Source organism: Zootoca vivipara, chromosome 10, assembly GCF_965207765.1.
Source record: "Zootoca vivipara chromosome 10, rZooViv2.hap1.1, whole genome shotgun sequence".
Classification (NCBI taxonomy): Eukaryota; Metazoa; Chordata; class Lepidosauria; order Squamata; family Lacertidae; genus Zootoca; species Zootoca vivipara.
Window position 1 is genome coordinate 46,895,796 of NC_142593.1, and position 19,021 is coordinate 46,914,816.

Below are 19,021 nucleotides of genomic sequence, written 5' to 3' on the forward strand. Positions count from 1 at the left end.
CCCACCCACTGCCCAATGACGCCAGGTGCCAGGAATGACCTGGGAGGATCATGGGGTCAGCTTGAAAGAAAGAAATTCCTCTGGTTCAAAAAATTTGTTCAAAAAACACACCTTGATATCGAATCTGAGGCCAAACGACTCAATAAATAGGACAGGGGCACATGGGTGTAGCCAGGTTTTTTGGGGGGGGCAGAACCTTGGTTTTCTATGTATTTTTATTGATTGGGGGCAGCTGCCCCTCCCTGCCCCCCAGTTACACCCATGCAAGGGCATTTAAATAATAGGAATGGTGATAATTAAGAGTACTTTATTTTGGAAGTGGTGAAAATAATGTTCTATCTTTGGAGAAAAGAGACCCACCTCCAAACCCAAGAAACTAACAAATGTCAGAATCTAGCTAATATTTGGGATAGGAATGAATAATACCAGCTGCAGAACTCTGCCAGACAATGAATCTTTTGGCTGGCTTACACAAACCAGCCTGGCCAGGGTAGTTAAGAGCAAAGCTGTCAACAGACAAAAGTGCTGATTGCTGTTTGTTAGCACATCAAAGGAAGGGTCTCAGGTATGTGAAAAACAGAGGTTGCCAAAGGTAGCTTAGAGGGGTGTGAGGTAAGGTTACCAGACATCCCTGTTTCCTGTGGATTTACAAACCAGTCCCCATACAAAATGCATTGAAGTTGAAAAGTGTCCCCAGATTCATTGAAAAAAATCTGGTAACCTTAGAGCAGGGGTCAGCAACCTTTTTCAGTCATGGGCCGGTCCACCATCCCTCAGACCATGTGGTGGGCCAGACTATATTTTGAAGGAAAAAATGAACTAATTCCTTTGCCCCACAAATAACCCAGAGATGCATTTTAAATAAAAGCACACATTTTACTCATGTCAAAACACCAGGCAGGCCCCACAAATAACCCAGAGATGCATTTCAAATAAAAGACACATTCTACTCATGTAAAAACGCACTGATTCCCGGACCATCCACGGGCCGGATTGAGAAGGTGATTGGGCCGCATCCGGCCCATGGGCCTTAGGTTGCCTACCCCTGCCTTAGAGTGAGGTGACAGGAAAAAGTGTTTTTACAGGAAGCTTGGGAAGAAGAAGGAGAACAAAGGGCAGAACCATCTTGGCTGCTCACTAGAGAGGCTGCAACCCTGAGACTTGAGGAACGTGGCTGGCTGGCTCTGGTTGAAGCTGTGAGAGAAGCAAGAAGAGACACTTTGGAGGTGTAATGCTGTAAACTCTCTTCCTCTCTGTGTAGATCCAGGTGTATTTAGGTGTAAAATAAAACATATATCTTAGAATGTGACAGCCCCTGCTGTATCTGAACAAAACACATTGTGTTTTATCTAGTGAACCACCCTGATATTTTGATGAAGGGTGGTATAAATAAAAATAAATAAAATAAACTCCTAAAGGAAACACAACCCTGAATGAGCGCCAGAAACCCCTGGGATTTCGCTACTGCTCGGCAGAGATTGGGGTGACATGTAACAATAATTAAGGTGCAGGGAAGATCACAGCCTTTGTGTCAAAATCATGCTTATTTCAGATTCTGCTCAAGTAAGAAAATCATGAAACCACACCTTCTTTGATTTCATCTTCCCCTTCCCCGTTTATTTGTGCTATGAATGGGCATTACTCATCTGGAAACGTTTTGTACTTTAATGCCACAGGAAACTCCAGAACAGCATTTGGCAAGCTGTTAAATTGCTATCACCAGCTGAAAACAGCAGTGCTGTCCCTGAGTATGCTGAATCAAATTGTTAAGTGCCAAGGGGATTCATGTTTTCTCTGACTCATCCACATGTCTATGAACTCCTGGGGTTTAACCATTGGCTACCAAGAACATCCAGTTCCTACTAAGAAATGGGGGAGGGGGGGGGAGAATAATGAGATGGTCATAGCTCCTAAAATCTGAATTTCTTTGTAACTAGTACTTCATACTGCTATTTACAGAGAATTGCAACTTAAGAACTTAACATAGAGCCCTGCTGTATCAAACAAAGACATCTCTCTTGCCTAACATCCTGTTTCCCACAATGCTCAACCAGATGCCTCCAAGAAGCTCAGAAGAAGGCAATAGCTCTCTTCGGCTGTTGCTTCTCCATGGCAGCCCTATCCTCCATGAATTTGTCTAATTACCCTTCAAGGCCACTTAAGTTGGTGGCCTTCACATCTCGTGGTAGTGAATTCTCTACGTACAGTAGTTTTGACTGTGCTGTGTGAAGGACTTCCTTTTGTCTGTCCTGAATCTCCCACAACTCAAGCTTCAAATGGATCGGCATGGCTGCAGACATTTTACAAAAACATCAATTCCCTTTGAACTTCTCTCCCCCCCCCCGGCCTATTTCATTGCAAATTATCTCCCCAAAATCAATTTCTCTTTCAACTTCATACATGATAGGCAAAACAGCCAGCTAGGTAGCTTTCACTTCCTTTAGTTGCCTTTGATCAATTTCATTTTCACTGAGCTGTCCAACATGACTCCAAGATCCCTATCCTGTCAGTTGCCACCAGTTCAGATTACATCATATAAGGCACTACTTTTAAATGAAAAATAGCTTATTGAAAATACATATTGATATTGTGATTATATGCAAATTCATTTAATTAACCAAGCAAGCACAAGACAGGATAGTTACAGAGGAACAGCAGCAGCTTTTCATTCAGAGTAAACTTGGTTTTTTTGCATTCAATCAAATGCTTTTACATTAACTTTCTCAGTTATTGTATCAGGGTGTTAGGGGCATGCTAAAGGCTCCATCCTATGCATGTTTATTCAATGGTAGATTCCATGCCATATGGCAGGCATGTCCAACAGGTAGATCCTGGTAGATTTCTGGCCCCTCAGTGAACTCCTACCCCCCCCCCCAAAAAAGCTCAACAACTTTGCCTTTCCCAAAAAAGCTCAACAACTGTGGCAATGGGTAGATCGCTGCCAGTTTCTTTTTTTATACTGTGAGTAGATCGCAGTCTATTGGGAGTTGGACTTTCCTGCCATATGGCGTTACACAAGATATTTCTAAAGAGCTGGACCACTGTGTATTCCCTTCTGTCTCTCGCCTGCTCTGTATATATGACATTTGACTTTGAACATTATTTTTTTGGTCATCCAGCTCCAGAGAAGATCAAGGCAGATGGCATCTCTAATCTATAGGCATGTTGTTCTCCAATGAAAATCATTTAATTCGTAAAATGACTTGAAGTTGGAAATATTTTCTGGAGGGTCTCTTGTATTTTTAGTATCCTAGATGTTTATTTGTGGGTAAGTTCAAAGGAACATTAAAATGAGATTGTGAAGTGCTCCAAAAGCATCTCTCTAAATTGAATAAATGGACAAATTGTGGTTCAATGTAAGTACAGATTACAATCACAGGGTAATTTTATAGGGACATGATCATTTATAAGCCTGAAACATGCTTCTTAAGTTCATGTTCATTTTTCTTTTCTTGGCAGGAAAATTGAATTTGGTTTGGCAACAGCGTGTAGAAAAACTTCAGAAATTAGACACGGGGGGAGATGTTTAAGCGGGAAGCTCAAGCTTTGCTCTGGGAACTGGGACTCAGTATGAGCCTGAATTCAACTGTCTGTTTTCAGCCTTCAGTTTTCCAGTCTCCATCTGCAACTAGCACATAAGCAAACATTTGACTGCTCTAAAGTGAGTAAGTGTAGTAAGATTCAACCAGAAAGTCAAAATCATGGGCAAAAATCTCCCCTTGTGCTTTTGTTTCCTAACTGCCAGTACATTAATTTTTTCCCCCAGAACGAACAGATAGTGTTTTGTGTATGTGTGTGTGTGTTTCTGGCAAACGGCCGGAGGACTCTATCCAAAGTCCAGAAGACCTTTTAAAAGTCTGAATTCCCAGCTTTTCCATGTCTAATCAAGGAGCTTAAAACATTTGCCACATGTTCTTCATTTCCATCTCATTTCATCACACTAAAGTGAAAACATGCCAAAAACAGAGAAAAAGGAGCAACATTTGTCAGTGCCCCCAAATAGGAACCACAGCTGCCCATTAAATACAGTGGCCATTTCCAGCATACAAATCAATTTTCCCTGCAGTGGGGGGATGCGGTGAATAATGACTGGGTTGTTTAAGGAAGCATGACCGATTTGGGATGAAGGTTCCTGCCACTCTGACATTTTCATAGTCTAATTTATTGCACACAGCATATAAAGCTGTGGTAACCAAGTCTTCTTGCCAGGCTTAATAGTGGGGAATAGCCTGAAAGACCACATCACGACAACTGCAGATATTTCCCTTGTTAAAAGGCACTTGAACTCCTGAGACCTTGCTATGTTGAATAGTATGGCATCCAAGGATTTCCTCAATTGGAGTCTCCTGGCTTTGCTTCTGTTGCTTCGCTTTTGCCTGTGCCAAGATGAAGACACGGAGGTGAGCAGAAGATATAATAACCCAGTGGCCAAAGTCTTGCAAAGTCACCACCAGACTGGTCAAAAAGGTTCCAGCAGCAGGGAATTGTTCAGACAGCGGAGTCGACTTGTTGAGTGGACGGTTGAGAATGATGATGGTAATAGCCCTTCTCCTGACCAAAATGCCTTGAAACCAGAGGTAGATGATGTAGCACAGACTACCTCAAACAGAGTCCAGGTACTCTGAATTAATATTCTACGACGTTTAGAAAGTTAATGAATGGGATTTTGTTTTGCTATATGGGACAACCACCGCTACTTTTTAAAGAAGTAGTTTATTGAAAATGCATACTGAAACTGTGACTATTTGTGCAAATTTGTTTAATTAAGCAAGCAAGCGCAAGACAGGATAGTTAAAGAGGAGTTCCAGCAGTTTTTCATTCAGAGTAAACTTTGTCTTTTGCATGCATTCAAATGCCTTTAACATTAATTTTCTCATTCATTGTATCAGGGTATTTTGAACATGCTAACAGTCCCATCCTATGCATGTTTATTCAGAGGTAGGTCCTACTGAGTTCAATGGAGCTTACTCCCTAGCCTAGTGTGACTGTTGCTTAAGGGTGCAATTCAGCTAAAGTTAAGTGCTTCTAATTCCCACTGAAATGAATAAGGCTTGCATAGCTTCGGCTATATCAAACTATAGTTTTATTGGAAATCCAGGGTATGAAAGTTCATATTAATTCACTATGCAAATTCTGTACAATGTGCAAACATTTGAATTCTTTATTAACCATAATGTCAGACTTAAATGAAATATTGTATAATTCTGGGGGGTAAATATATTCTTCAGGAGTTTGCAATGCATTTTATATATTACTGTACAGTATATAATTAAGGCTGCAATCCTATACACACTTAATAGGGAGTAAGCCGTGTTGAAAATTGAGCTTGATACTGAGTAGCCCTTTATAGGAGTGCTGTGTAAGAGTGGTGAACGAAAACCAAAAGGCTGATGGACCGGTGATTTTTAACACAGAAAATTGTTCAGTTAGTATGAGATGATTTAACATATTATTGACTCCATCCTCAACTCAGTTAGCCTTGCATTAGAGATATATTCCGTATGTTTCGCTATTATTAATTGCTATTATGATTCATTTGACTTTCATTTAAGATGACCAATGCAACTAAAATATGATCTCTAGTTCAAGTGAGCAGTAGGTTAGACTGTCTAACACTGTGCACATATAGATATACTTTATTTATATAGATACACACTGATTATTTTCTTTTAAGTGTTATTTATTTAATTACTGAGAAACTTGCCTATTTATCAACTTGAGGGGGGGGAATCCTCAAAGTGGTGAACAGTTAAGACATACATATTGTTCTTAAAATTATAACAATGAAGCCTGCGCAATGACACAATAATCAGAAACATTTATTTCATCCAGCAGGAGAAATTAAAACAGGGATAAGTTTCCTGCAGCCTTCTGGACCATACTGGACCTCAGCTCCTATCACCCCTAACAACTGAACATAGTCACTGGGGCTGATGGGAGTTGGAGCCCAACAGCATCAACCCCTGTCCCTGGATCAAAGTATACCACCATAGATATCTTAGCAGTTTTATATTTTTAAAGGAAGAATTAACAGCATATATTTAAGGATTAACCTCATGAATTTAGCTGATCTCAGACCTCCGTAAATGCAGAACCACTACCTGTACTCAAAACATTCTATTAACTGTTGAAGCCAGTCCAACCTCTAATGGACTCTAATCTGCAACAAAGTCTGAGGCAGGGAGATTTGAATGCTTTTGCCACGTTTGGAATAGTACTTGCAAGAGCTATAACATCAGTTTGTATGGACTATGAAGTCAACCAGGAGGGTAAAAATCTGGATACTTCACAACCGGATTTAACCAATGCAAAAGAATTTTTTTTAAAGGAAAACTGACTTTAGCTCCATTGATGTCAATGGTACTGAAATGTCTTAAATCCAAATACTTAATTGGACTGTGGGATTGAAATATGTTTTGGGAAAACCTCTATGGGAGAAGAGCCATATGCGATCGAATAGTAAGAGGAAGGAAATATTCAGATGAAGGGTAGGGAAAGGGTTAACCACCCCATGCACTTCTCTGCTCTCTGCAAAAAGGGCTGTTGGGCTGCATTCGCATGTATTATGTACTATGGCCCTAATATAGATGGTAAGAAAGACATGGCAGCACATATTCCAATCATAGCTGCCAAGTTATCCCTTTTTTAAAGGGATTTTCCCTTATGCTGAATAGGCTTCCTCGCGAGAAAAGGGAAAACTTGGCAGCTATGATTCCAATTCTTCCAGACTCTGCCCTTAGCTCCTCAGGATAACTTATAAGGCAAGAAGCTAATGACTGGTTGTTTTCATGCCTCCTGACACATTTTTGTATCTGTACTGATTAGTGGAACTGCCTGCACAAATATTAATGACCAACTGAAGGATTTTCAGATAGTAAATACAGACAAGTAAATTAACAAAGGAAGCTGTTGTTCAACACATGGAGATTAGTTTAGATAAGTGCAAAAGGGCAAGCAGATTAGAAAACACACACACCTTGCATCAGTTTTGAATGTGCTTTTCTCAGCAAAAGCAGGGAACCAATCCCTTCCCAACAGCTGTTCCCATGTATTTTGCTAAAAAAAAGAGAAAAGGCAATTTAAATGTACTTTCACCCTTCAGTACTGGTTACCATGCATAGCGCTTGACTATCTCTACCCAAGTGCAAACTGTCAATTTAAAATCCAAGCTTAAGTTCAAATTTCATGGCTGCTCCATCTGGTACAACGGTGTCTGCATCTGCTCTGATTGAACACAGAAAAATTGTTCAAGGAATGCATGCTCATGAAATTCATATTGGGTTCCGGCAGATCCCCATTATTACCTATATTTCCTACACACAAATACACACCTCCCTTGAGCATTTAGCGGTGTCTCTATCATAGAATTGTAGAGTTGGACGGGACCGCAAGAGTCGTCTAGCCCAACCCCCTACAATACAATGCTCTTTTGCACAATGCAGAGCTCACAACCCTAAAATTAAGAGATTAAGGTCAAGAGTCTCATGCTCTACCAACTGTGCTATTAAATGCAAGAATGCATTTTTATTTATTGCTGTAAGATACCACCAGATATCAACCTTTTGTATCTAAAAGAAGGTGGGATTTCACTTTTTTTAAAAAAATGATTCCATCTTCAAAGAGGCCTTCTTTCTGACACTCAGGAGGTAATGCTTCTTCCAAGATGATGCCTGTTACAACATATTTATCATGTAAAAACAAAGAAAGCATACTTTTTGCTTTAAAAGGGGGGTTATATACAGATTTACGGAAATTTAATCGATAGATCCATTGATTAATAAACTTAAGCTCAAATGATTAATTACAATGTCTTTGATTGGGTTGCAGCACTATAATTTACTAATCATTTATTTACAGATATGTAAAGTTGACAAGCATTTTAATTTTTTTATAATGTAATTTATAACTGCTGAACTTACTTGTATTTTGAAAAAGAAATAGGCCAACCCGTCTTCAATTTCTGACTTTTTATATGTAACAATGTATTTTTATGTATATTTTATATTTTTATAATTAAGCAGTATACAAATTCTGTTAAATAAAAAGTGTGTGTGTGTACACACACACACACACACACACACACACACGATGAGCAGGCAGCATGGATGCAAGAAGGTCCAGTTTCAAAGGAATATCCATCAGTCCATTAAGCTGCTTCCACTGACTAGAAACTTATTTGTAAATGTTCCAAACAAACTCCATCTCTTTGGGCCAATTCTTGAAGTATTCTCTCTCTAGCACTTCTGATGCACATACATTTTTGCTGAGATGTGAATTTCCACTGTGGAGCATTGACAAAGAACCTGACAGGCCAATCAAAGATGAGCTGAAAGGAAACAGCTTACAACAGAAGAAACAAGAAAGGCAGGGCTATCTAATTGGCACACACAAAATGGCTGTAGCAATATACATGCAGGAGATTAGTACCTTGTTGTATGTGTGTATCTATGTGCAGCAGTGGATATATTCTATAAAAAAAATTTGTTCCTGAATTTTGTATTGCCAGACTATACAAAGTGGACCTCAAAGCCCACCAGAATGCGGCTGCCGGGGGGATTTTGGATTTCGGGGTTATCAAGGCCCACCAGGGCCCCCTGGGCCTGCTGGAATGCCAGGTAAAGGAAATTACAGTTTAAGTTGCATAAACATTAGTGCTTCAGGTTGTTGGAGGGCTGCTAAGATAACAGCAGACATACTGTGCTACACTATGCTCCTACCAAACTCCTAGGCTCCTATGGAGCTGGAAGGTCCGGTGCAGTGATAGACCTTGCCTTGTTCTTTTCCTTATCCACCTCCTCAGCTCATTCCCGCAGTCCCTATGCCAGATGCATGCTTGGGAAAGTGGGTCAGGAGTTTCTGTTTGCATTGTCTTGCTAACAACCATGCAGCTCTGGCCCTAAAAGCTCAGCTTATGCAACAGTGAGTGTTTGCACAACATGCAAGTAGCAACCAGACTGTTCTTCTGTCCCTCTCCCCCGCCCACACCACAAGCCATTGGCAGCAGCAGTAGGTCTGACATCCTGTCCATATAGTGCAGCATTTTCTTTAGCTCTTTGTTGGAACTTTAGCAATAAGAATTTCCAGTAATAAAAGTATGACATAGTTGCACAAAAGTGCTTCTATAAGCAGCTTTGGATGGCAAAAAGAAGAAGTACAAATTGCGTGGTTCCTTTGGTATAAACCAACAGTGATGAATAGAGTTTATTATGTGAACCAGCCACCAACTTTTCATTCCATAAAAGTATGGTATATGATTTCAATCATAAGGACAGAAATGTCCAATGATGACTGAAGTGGCAAGGGATTTGGCAACCTAGTAAAGGATGGTGTAATTTTTTAGATTATACAATGCATTAACTTAAAAGCAGTACATACAATCCCTTCAATTTGATATCTCAACATAGAAAATGATGTGCATCTTCATGTAATTAATCATGAACCTCAAAGAACATGCAACTAAAAGGGATATGGGTTGTATCCAGTGGTGTCCCTAGCATTAGTCGAAGGTTCTTTGATCCCGGAGAGGTCCTAGTCAGTGGAAGGAAGTGATTTTCACTTATTCCTTCTCTTCGTGGGCTCACACCTCCGGCTCCAGATGAACTTTGGAAGAACATCATGGAAGGTGGTGGTGGTGGGACTGAAGCAAATTGTCTCCCTTCCTGTTAAGCTGATAGAAGCATCTTCCAACAGCACAACGGATACCATTTGCTACAACCCTTTATTTTCAGTTCCACATACAAGGTCTAAACATTTTCCATATTATTTAATTTAAAGACTGTCAATTTGGTTCAAGTTGTCTCAGTAACTGATCATTACTGTAGCCCAGAGTTGAGGAACCTTTGGCTTGTGGTCCAAATTTGGTCCTCCAGGCCTCTTCATTTGACTCACAAAGCCATTTCCCTCAAAACCACGCCCTCCTTCCCCACACTTGATGTGATATCAAGTATGGGGTAGGTTGAGGCGCAGCTGATCCCTTCAGAAAGCAGGATTAAACTCTAGGAGCATCACCTGCACATCAGATGATGTTTGGAGTTAAATCATGGTTGGTTGGCTGCTGTTTTTCCCACCCCTGCAGGACAACTTTGACAGATATGGCCCTCTAGGTCAAAAAGGATTCCCCATTATTCCTCTAGCCATTGTTACAGTCTTTTCAGAAGCAATTGATTGATTAAATTTATCCCAGCAAATGTATCCCACATATGGGACTGATGCTGAAAATTGGAACTGTCTGAATCTCAGCAGCATATTTTTTAGTCTCTCATGCAGACTTCTGTGGAACCATCAGGTCTCTGGGAAAAGTCCAGAAAGGCCCCTGCTCCATGTTATCTCTCTCACTAAACCCAGGCTTAGGCCTATTGTGCCAATGGTGACCAATGATGTCATCACCCCACGGTATGCTAGGCCTTGAGGCTTAGTAACATATGATATATAATCATGAAGATATGGGTTGTTTCCAGGGAATTCACCCATTGCCAAACAAGGGCTGTTTTATATTTGGTCAAGAAAGTGTTTACTTTCTTGTAATATCATGAGTGAAGGGATTGGGAACCTGAGGTCTCAGGTGTTGTTGGAATGGATGGCTTAAGTGGGTGTTGCACTCATGCTTCATGCTGGTTTCTGTTGCTGCTCTACATTCCCTCCCACTCAGATGCTCTTCCAGCCAAGCAGTTTCTTCTCAGTGTTCAACCTGCTTTTCTACTTCTTAGAAATCAGATGTAGAAAATTGAACACATGAACAAGTGACTTGATGTTAAATCATTTGTTCTAGACAAAAGAGTAGAAAACGAAATTGGGAGGGGGTGGCCCTTTTAACCAAGAAACCTTAAGCCACACACACACAAAATCCCTTGATTCGTTTTAAGGAAACCATGGAAACAATGGAAATAATGGTGCACCTGGCACTGAAGGAGCAAAAGGTGACAAAGGAGACAAGGGAGACATTGGACTGAGAGGAGAGCGGGGCCACCATGGACCGAAGGGAGAAAAGGGTTACCCTGGCATCCCTCCAGAACTTCAGGTAAACATCCTTAGAAACATCATTAGAATTGCTTCCAGTGGTCATTCTCTGAACAGTGGCTTTTCGTATGAGAAGTTTCCAATATTCACTTATTTACATAAAAAGGATATACAGTATATACCATTTTCTGTTAAAACATACAGTATCACAATCAGTTCACAGCAAGAAAACACAACTCTAATACAGTAACTCAAACAACCTAGGAAACACGGTACTACTACTAAATAACAACAACATCACAATAGATACAAGATGGTACAACAACAACAACACAATAGATAAAAGATGGTATGTGGCAGATCTACACAACTAATGGTTAGGGAATACCTGGGTGAACAAACACATTTTTAAACATTTTTCAAAACTCCAATATGGTTGGAGTATGCCTAATTTTTGAGAGGAGGCTAGTCCACAGGGTTAGGTGCCACACGTATGAAAGGACATGAACTGGATCCATAACATTCTGTCCATCCTTAATGGAGTCAAGCAGCAATCTTTTTCCAGAGAGTGGAGAAAGTCTCCCCAAATAGTAGGCTATTCTTTCACCAATACTGATAGCCCACATTTCACTGATCATATATTTGCTTAATGAGCTGAGATTTTTTACTCCTTTGTGAGAAAGATTATGGCAGCAAACCTAGAAATTCCTAGTTAACTATAATTTCCTAAGTTGTCAGAACCAGCAAACTCTTGATAACGTTTTGGAACAAGGCAGGAAGTCATGGTTTGAAGTTGGTTTAATATTCTGGTTTGTTTTGAGGCTGTTAACCAGTTTCTTGATTCTGACAACACAGGAAACTATAAGCAGCTAGGGAATCCTGGTTTGTTTGCTGTCTTGCATGAACAGACTGTGTGAATGGCCATAAGGCTTGTTCATTTCTTGTCTTATTTAGCCAAGATATAATAGTCTAAATGCAGCCATAGTAGAAACAAAAAAGGAATTCAGTTTTTAGGAATTCAGAATGGATGGTAGAACTAGAGAAATCTACATGCTGAAAGTCCTTTTTTAAAACTTTCTATACTGCAAAAAGATTTTGCAGAATTTACTGAGCCTCTGTTATTCCAATAGCCAATGTAAATAAAGCAGATAAATTATATAACATCAGTTATATTTTGCTTAATTAATTTGTAAAAGTTAAAATTTTAGACATTTTAGCACATTTTTCTAGTCCCTCCATAGTTAATGTGAAGATTTTATTTTAATGGCTTATACCAAAATGCTATAATGTAGGCAAAAGCCACATTTTGTGAGGCTAAGATGCAGTCCCACTGAATTTAGTAATACTGTGAGGTAGCTCACTATTGTCAAGGGTTGTCTGTGTTCTGCACTAAATTTTTTTTTAAAAGTCTGCACCCCCCCCCCAAAAAAAAGCTGAATGCCGCAACTTATTAAAAAACCTGCTTATTTGGTAGACTTGCAAAATTTATTATGTGCTGAAGCCCCACTTCCAGGGCAGGGCAGTCTTCTACAATGTTGACTTAGAAGTCCTACATATGCTCAAGTAAGGTTGTCTAAACTGTAGCCTTCATCAGGCACCTAAGATGCTCCCAGGCATTGCCTCTGTAATTCCTAGTTCTTAAAAATGAGAAAGTTAATTTTATGCTCAACAGATGTATTCTGCGATTTTTCAGTTCTTGCACAAAACTGAAGACAACTCAGGTCTTCATTTCTTCCTGCTTCCTCATAAACTGTTCAGTGGCTGAGATGGCACTTTATGCAGAAAATTCCCCCCGCCTCCAGGACCCAGTCACTACAGTGCTTTTTGTGTTAAAGTGAAATTTCAAACCAAGCTGTTTACCCTGTAGTCACGTGTCTACATGTCTCATTTTCTGCACATGAATAGTTCTGTTCTTACATAAACCAATGGGACTTTTATCACTACAGTTTGCTGAGAGCTGGCCTAGGTCCTAAATGTACATTTAGGAAATTAAAGCAAATATGTCCCAAACCAAAGTGGGGAAGAAGCCCATAAGGAACAGATTGAGCCAACCATGCCTTCCAATTTGTCTTTGTCCTACTTGGTAACTACTGCTTAAACATAAGCTGTATTTGTATAGGTTGCGTTTATGGCTTCAATGGCAACCCACTTCAGTAACCAGAACAGTGGAATAATCTTCAGTAGTGTTGAAACCAACGTTGGAAATTTTTTTGATGTGATGACTGGTCGATTTGGAGCACCCGTGAATGGTAAGTATAAAGAATAGCAGATTCTATAGAAATGTCAGCCAGACTTCTTAATACTGGCTTGATTACGGCCAGAATCATATATATCATTACCTGGTAATTGATCTTACTGAACTAAGAGGGTCTTACTTTGTATGCATACAATTGGAATTGGCATGGGGTGTGTTGTTTTCTGAGGAAAGAAGTAGAGCAAATGCAATTCACATCTCTAACAATATATTCCCTCGTTGCGAGAAGCCAAGTTGCAGGGGACCAGGCAGAGGGCCTTCTCAGTGGTGGCGCCCACCCTGTGGAACGCCCTCCCATCAAATGTCAAAGAGAAAAACAGCTACCAGATTTTTAGAAGACATCTGAAGGCAGCCCTGTTTAGGGAGGCTTTTAATGTTTAATAGATTATTTTATTTCATTTTTCTGTTGTAAGCCGCCCAGAGTGGCTGGGGAAACCCAGCCAGATGGGCGGGGTATAAATAATATATTATTATTATTATTATTATTATTATTATTATTATTATTATTATTATGGATCATTAATTCACCCAATAGTCCATTTTTATTTTGATTGAAGTCATTGTGGCTTCACAGAATCTGACCATTAGGCAATGATACAGGTTTCAGAGAGGGATTGGTATGCAAGGAATCAAAACCAGTTTCTTAGTACTGTAGTACCCATGTTTTCTTGGAAGTGGACATATGCAGAAACACTTTGTATGTTACATTCTTTGCCAGGGCAGCAACTTGTGTAAGAATTGTCCCATCTGAACTATTTTGTATAAACAATTTAATCAGTTATATGATCGTTTTTCAGGAGTGTATTTCTTCACCTTCAATATGATGAAGCATGAGGATGTGGAGGAAGTATATGTTTATTTAATGCACAATGGTAATACAGTTTTCAGCTTATACAGGTGAGTTGACTGGCATTTCTGGACTTTGTACACTTCCAAATTTTCATCCAGTGGGATAGCACGTACTTGGCTTGCAAAGTCCCATATTCAGTCAGGTTGCAGGTGATGTACAAGACCTTGGTTGGAGAGCTGAGGCCGCTCAGAACAGGCAGCCATGGGCTAAATTGACAAATAATCTAACCTGGTGTATGGCTGCCTATTTTTGAAAATGGCAGGTTTGCCCTTAAAGCAGGCATCCCCAAACTTGGCCCTCCAGATGTTTTGGGACTACAACTCCCATCATCCCTAGCTAACAGGACCAGTGGTCAGGGATGATGGGAATTGTAGTCCCAAAAACATCTAGAGGACCGAGTTTAGGGATGCTTTCCTTAAATCAACTTGACTATATTCTATTTGGATAAGATTGCAGCTGGAACTTTACATTACTAGGCAATTAATGCTCCCAAACACCTAACCTGCTGCTTCAGTGCTGCAAAGCAATACTAGGAGAGGGGGATTACAGATGAGCAGTGAGACTCAGTGGAATACCGGGTCCTGAACAACCCCATTAATGTTTAAAAAATTTCTCCCACCTTTCAGAAGTTATTAGGGCATGTTACAAATGAAACAAAAGGCTTGATTAAAATAACAGAATCAGTAAAATCAATAAACTAGACTCCTATTTCCACAGTGGGGGATTGGTTCAAAATAATAATGTGCAGAATATTACAGATAGAAAGTTGACCTATTGTCTTCTCTTTATTCTTAGCTATGAATCAAAAGGTAAAACTGACTCATCAAGCAATAGTGCAGTGCTTAAACTCGCCAAGGGAGATGAAGTTTGGCTGCGGATGGGCAATGGAGCACTCCATGGAGATCATCAACGCTTTTCCACTTTTGCAGGGTTTCTTCTTTTTGAAACCAAATAGACATGATTTTTATGATAGATTTTGCTCTTTGCTTTCTCTATCCTTTGGAACAACATGGTAACGTACTTCAGGGCCCTTTTTGAAACCAGTATGCTGGCGTCTAAATCTATGGAGCGGTATGAGAAAGGTTAGGCCTGCTTCCTTATGGTTTTTTTTATATATATACCACACTATCTTGCTATGGCTCTGGTGCCACTGAAATCTGAAATCGTATTTCAGATAATTGAATGGTGTGATGATTACAGCCTTTGGCCCCAATCTATGTGGCTTCACACTTGTATGGATTTGTTCCACATACCGGCCTGTGGGTCTACTTTCTTCTTTCAAATTGATTCAGCATTGGGAACTTCATGTGTACTTCTGAGCTCCTTCATCCATAACAAAAAATCAGAAGCACACCTAGTTTGCGCACAGCACCACATCCAGTATGAAAATACAGATATGGAAGTGCATTATATATAAATTTATAACAACATGACCTCTGAATTGTTAAAATTAGTTGCAAACTGGTACATTCACTTTAGGAAGAATAATAGTTTAGAATTTTTGCCTTCTTTGTCCTTTTGTTGTTTAGTCGTGTCCGACTCTTCATGACTCCATGGACCAGAGCACGCCAGTCACTCCTGTCTTCCACTGCCTCCTGCAGTTTGGTCAGACTCATGTTGGTAGCTTCGAGAACACTGTCCAACCATCTCGTTCTCTGTTGTCCCCTTCTCCTTGTGCCCTCAATCTTTCCCAACATCAGGGTCTTTTCCAGGGAATCTTCTCTTCTCATGAGGTGGCCAAAGTATTGGAGCCTCAGCTTCAGGATGTGTCCTTACAGTGAGCACTCAGGGCTGATTTCCTTCAGAATGGATAGGTTTGATCTTCTTGCAGTCCATGGGACTCTCAAGAGTCTCCTCCAGCACCATAATTCAAAAGCATCAATTCTTCGGCGATCAGCCTTCTTTATGGTCCAGCTCTCACTTCCATACATCACTTCTGGGAAAACCATAGTTTTAACTATATGGACCTTTGTCGGCAAGGTGATGTCTCTGCTTTTTAAGATGCTGTCTAGGCTTGTCATTGCTTTTCTCCCATGAAGCAGACGCCTTTTGATTTTGTGACTGCTGTCACCATCTGCAGTGATCATGAAACCCAAGAAAGTAAAATCTCTCACTGCCTCCATTTCTTCCCCTTCTATTTGCCAGGAGGTGACGAAACCAATGGCCATCATAAATGCTCAAATATCCTTATATGCTCAAATGTCCTTATAAATGCTCAGATATTGATTTGTATGCTTTGGGTGATCTGCAACTAAATTAAATTGAATTGTCTATAAAGTGATTTACTCATCCTGTATGAATGGTTAGGTATGTTGGCTAAATTCTGTTACTTAATGGAGTTTGTAGAATGGAGAATATACTATACGGTACTATTTTTTACTATATAGGCTTGTTTAGTTTGCACGAATGAAAATCTTCATGTTTTAAAGTATATCAGCAATTTTTTTGCATGCTTTAAAAAACAGAATCAATTTGTCATTGGTTCTTATTAAAGTACAGTATTTTGACCTTAGCTCTTAGTAGAATGAAACAAGATTGAATTTTGTGTCATGAATGTGTTCATTTGCTTATTTTGTAAACTGATCACTTATTAATTAAAGACCACTTTGGACAAATCTCTTGCAGGCAACATTAAAATTATTTTCTCTCATAAGGTGGGGTATAAATTTTAGGAGCTTAAGGCGACATACTTTGTTCTCCCCCAACTCATATTATCATCAGGGCAGCTTTCTGAGGCTGAGAGATGGTGACTGAACCAAGGTCACCCAGTGGATTTCATGGCTGAGTGGGGACTTGAACCCTGGTCTTTCCAGGTCCAACACTCGGTCCAACACTCTAACCAGTATACCACACTGCTTCCTCAGTACACTGAAAATCGAGAAGGCCTAATGAATAACCCATATTGGATTTTTCAGAACTCTTTAGGAGTGGTTGCAAGAATAGAAAGAACCAGGATTGTATTCAGAAAGATATACTCCAGCTGAGCTCTGGGGAAAGAACTGAAGCACAAAAAATACATTGTCAGTGCAACATAACCTTAAAAGAAAGTTAATACAGTTTGTTCCATATTACTATTACCTATATTTCTACAAGCAGGATCTTAAGAAGTGTCGTGCTGTGTACAATGGCATGATGTGAATATACACTGGCCATTCTCATACAGGTGTATCTTTTGTTGTAGTAGTGTGAGCTTCTATAGAAACCAGGTTTTTTTGTTTATTTCACATGAATGCTTCCAAGACACAGCCAGTAATTTTGTTTAAGCTGCCTTCCAGAATGTATTCCCTGTTATCACAGCTTGTTTTTCAAAATAATGTGAACATTTTGAATGTCAAGGAAGATGGGGAAAAGGAAGGGGGGGAACTAACACAATTATGCCTGCTTCAAAGAAATTATATGCTTATCTGCCATCTGCAGGAGAGCACCTCCAAATAAAATAGCAAACTAATGAAGAACCAGAAATGCAAATGCTCTGGTCTCTTCCTTTGATTATTCATTGTCTAGAAACATAAAAGGCTGTAAACATTCTTCAGCAAACATACTGTACTCTAAAGCTGGGTTTAATGCCAATACTTCAAAATATCATGGAACAATTGATTGGGCCCAATGGGCCATTGGATGAAGAGATCTAGTATATCATCTGTTAGGCAGGGAGGCTGAGCAGCCTCAACAAAGCCCCGTTGGCCCTCTGACTCGCAAGGACTGCCACTTTGGGCTTTGATGTGCAAGCCACTAGGGTGCTCCCCATTTACACACATTTCACTGAGGTCCAGAATGTACCCCCACCCCCCAGTAAATGGGGAGTTGCCTGTAATAACATTTCCAAGGAACACCTCTCCATCCCTCCCACCAGAGGTCAAAGAGAACAACAATTACCAGACCTTTAGAAGGCATCTCAAGGCACCCCTGTTTAGGGAAGCTTTTTAATGTTTAGGGAAGCTTTTTAATGTTTTGTTGGAAGCCGCCCAGAATGGCTGGGGGAACCCAGCCAGATGGGCAGGGTATAAATAATATATTATTATTATTATTATTATTATTATTATTATTATTATTATCCAGTCCAGTGCATGCTTCCTTGGAAGCAAGTCCCACGGAGCTCAATGAAGCTTACCTTATTCCCTAGTAAGCTTTATTTAGGATTGCACCCTCACAGCTTGGCCCTATGTGCGCTGGCTGGGGGACATGGGACAGGGCCTTCTTGGTGGCTCCTCCCAGATTCTGGAGAAGCTCCTTCCCTAGAAAAGCTAGACTGGCTCCTTCCTTGCTGTCCTTCCTCTGGCAGGGGAAACTTCCTTGTTCCAACAGGCTTCGGGGAACTGGCTTTTACTGAAAGGGCTGCCGCCATGCAGTTTTTATTGTAATTCTTCATATGGTCTTAACAGATGTTATGTAATGTATATAGCTTTACTTCTCTCCATGTGGGACACAGGTGGCGCTGTGGGTTAAACCAGAGCCTAGGACTTGCCGATCAGAAGGTCAGCGGTTCAAATCCCTGCAATGGGCTGAGCTCCCGTTGCTCGGTCCCAGCTCCTGCCAACCTAGCAGTTCGAAAGCATGTCAAAGTGCAAGTAGATAAATAGGTACCGCTACAGCGGGAAGGTAAACGCCGTTTCCGTGTGCTGCTCTGGTTTGCCAGAAGCGGCTTTGTCATGCTGGCCACATGACCTGGAAGCTGTACGCCGGCTCCCTCAGCCAATAACGTGAGATGAGCGCCGCAACCCCAGAGTCAGTCACTACTAGACCTAATGTTCAGGGGTCCCTTTACCTTTTACTATCCATGCTTAATTGGTTTTTAGTGATGTTTCTGCACCTTGTTCTTAGCTGTTCTTGTTTTTCTATGAAAGCCACCTTGATTGAGGAAAATAGGTGGGGCTATATAAATATGTAGCAATAATAAGGCCTCGTTTTACTCCATGGGGCTTTCCTCTTAAGGGTACACAGCTTGGCAAAGCCTTTCAACC

The 19,021-nt window shown here is 40.4% G+C and overlaps 1 protein-coding gene across 3 annotated transcripts; it reads left to right on the forward strand.

Annotated features, from left to right (window-relative positions):
• Positions 1-4,191: 4,191 nt before the first annotated feature.
• C1QTNF3 (C1q and TNF related 3) lies at positions 4,192-16,672 on the forward strand. 3 transcript variants are annotated; one of them, XM_035100650.3, is made up of 6 exons: positions 4,192-4,616; positions 8,507-8,615; positions 10,863-11,017; positions 13,076-13,205; positions 14,008-14,107; positions 14,856-16,672. In XM_035100650.3, the coding sequence occupies exons 1-6, from the start codon at positions 4,302-4,304 to the stop codon at positions 15,013-15,015; spliced, it is 969 nt and encodes a 322-aa protein (XP_034956541.1). In that variant the 5' UTR covers positions 4,192-4,301; the 3' UTR covers positions 15,016-16,672. The 3 variants fall into 3 exon arrangements, with proteins under 3 accessions (XP_034956541.1, XP_088509035.1, XP_088509036.1); XM_088652909.1 differs by having other exon boundaries at positions 4,192-4,400; XM_088652910.1 differs by having other exon boundaries at positions 4,208-4,536.
• Positions 16,673-19,021: the final 2,349 nt, after the last annotated feature.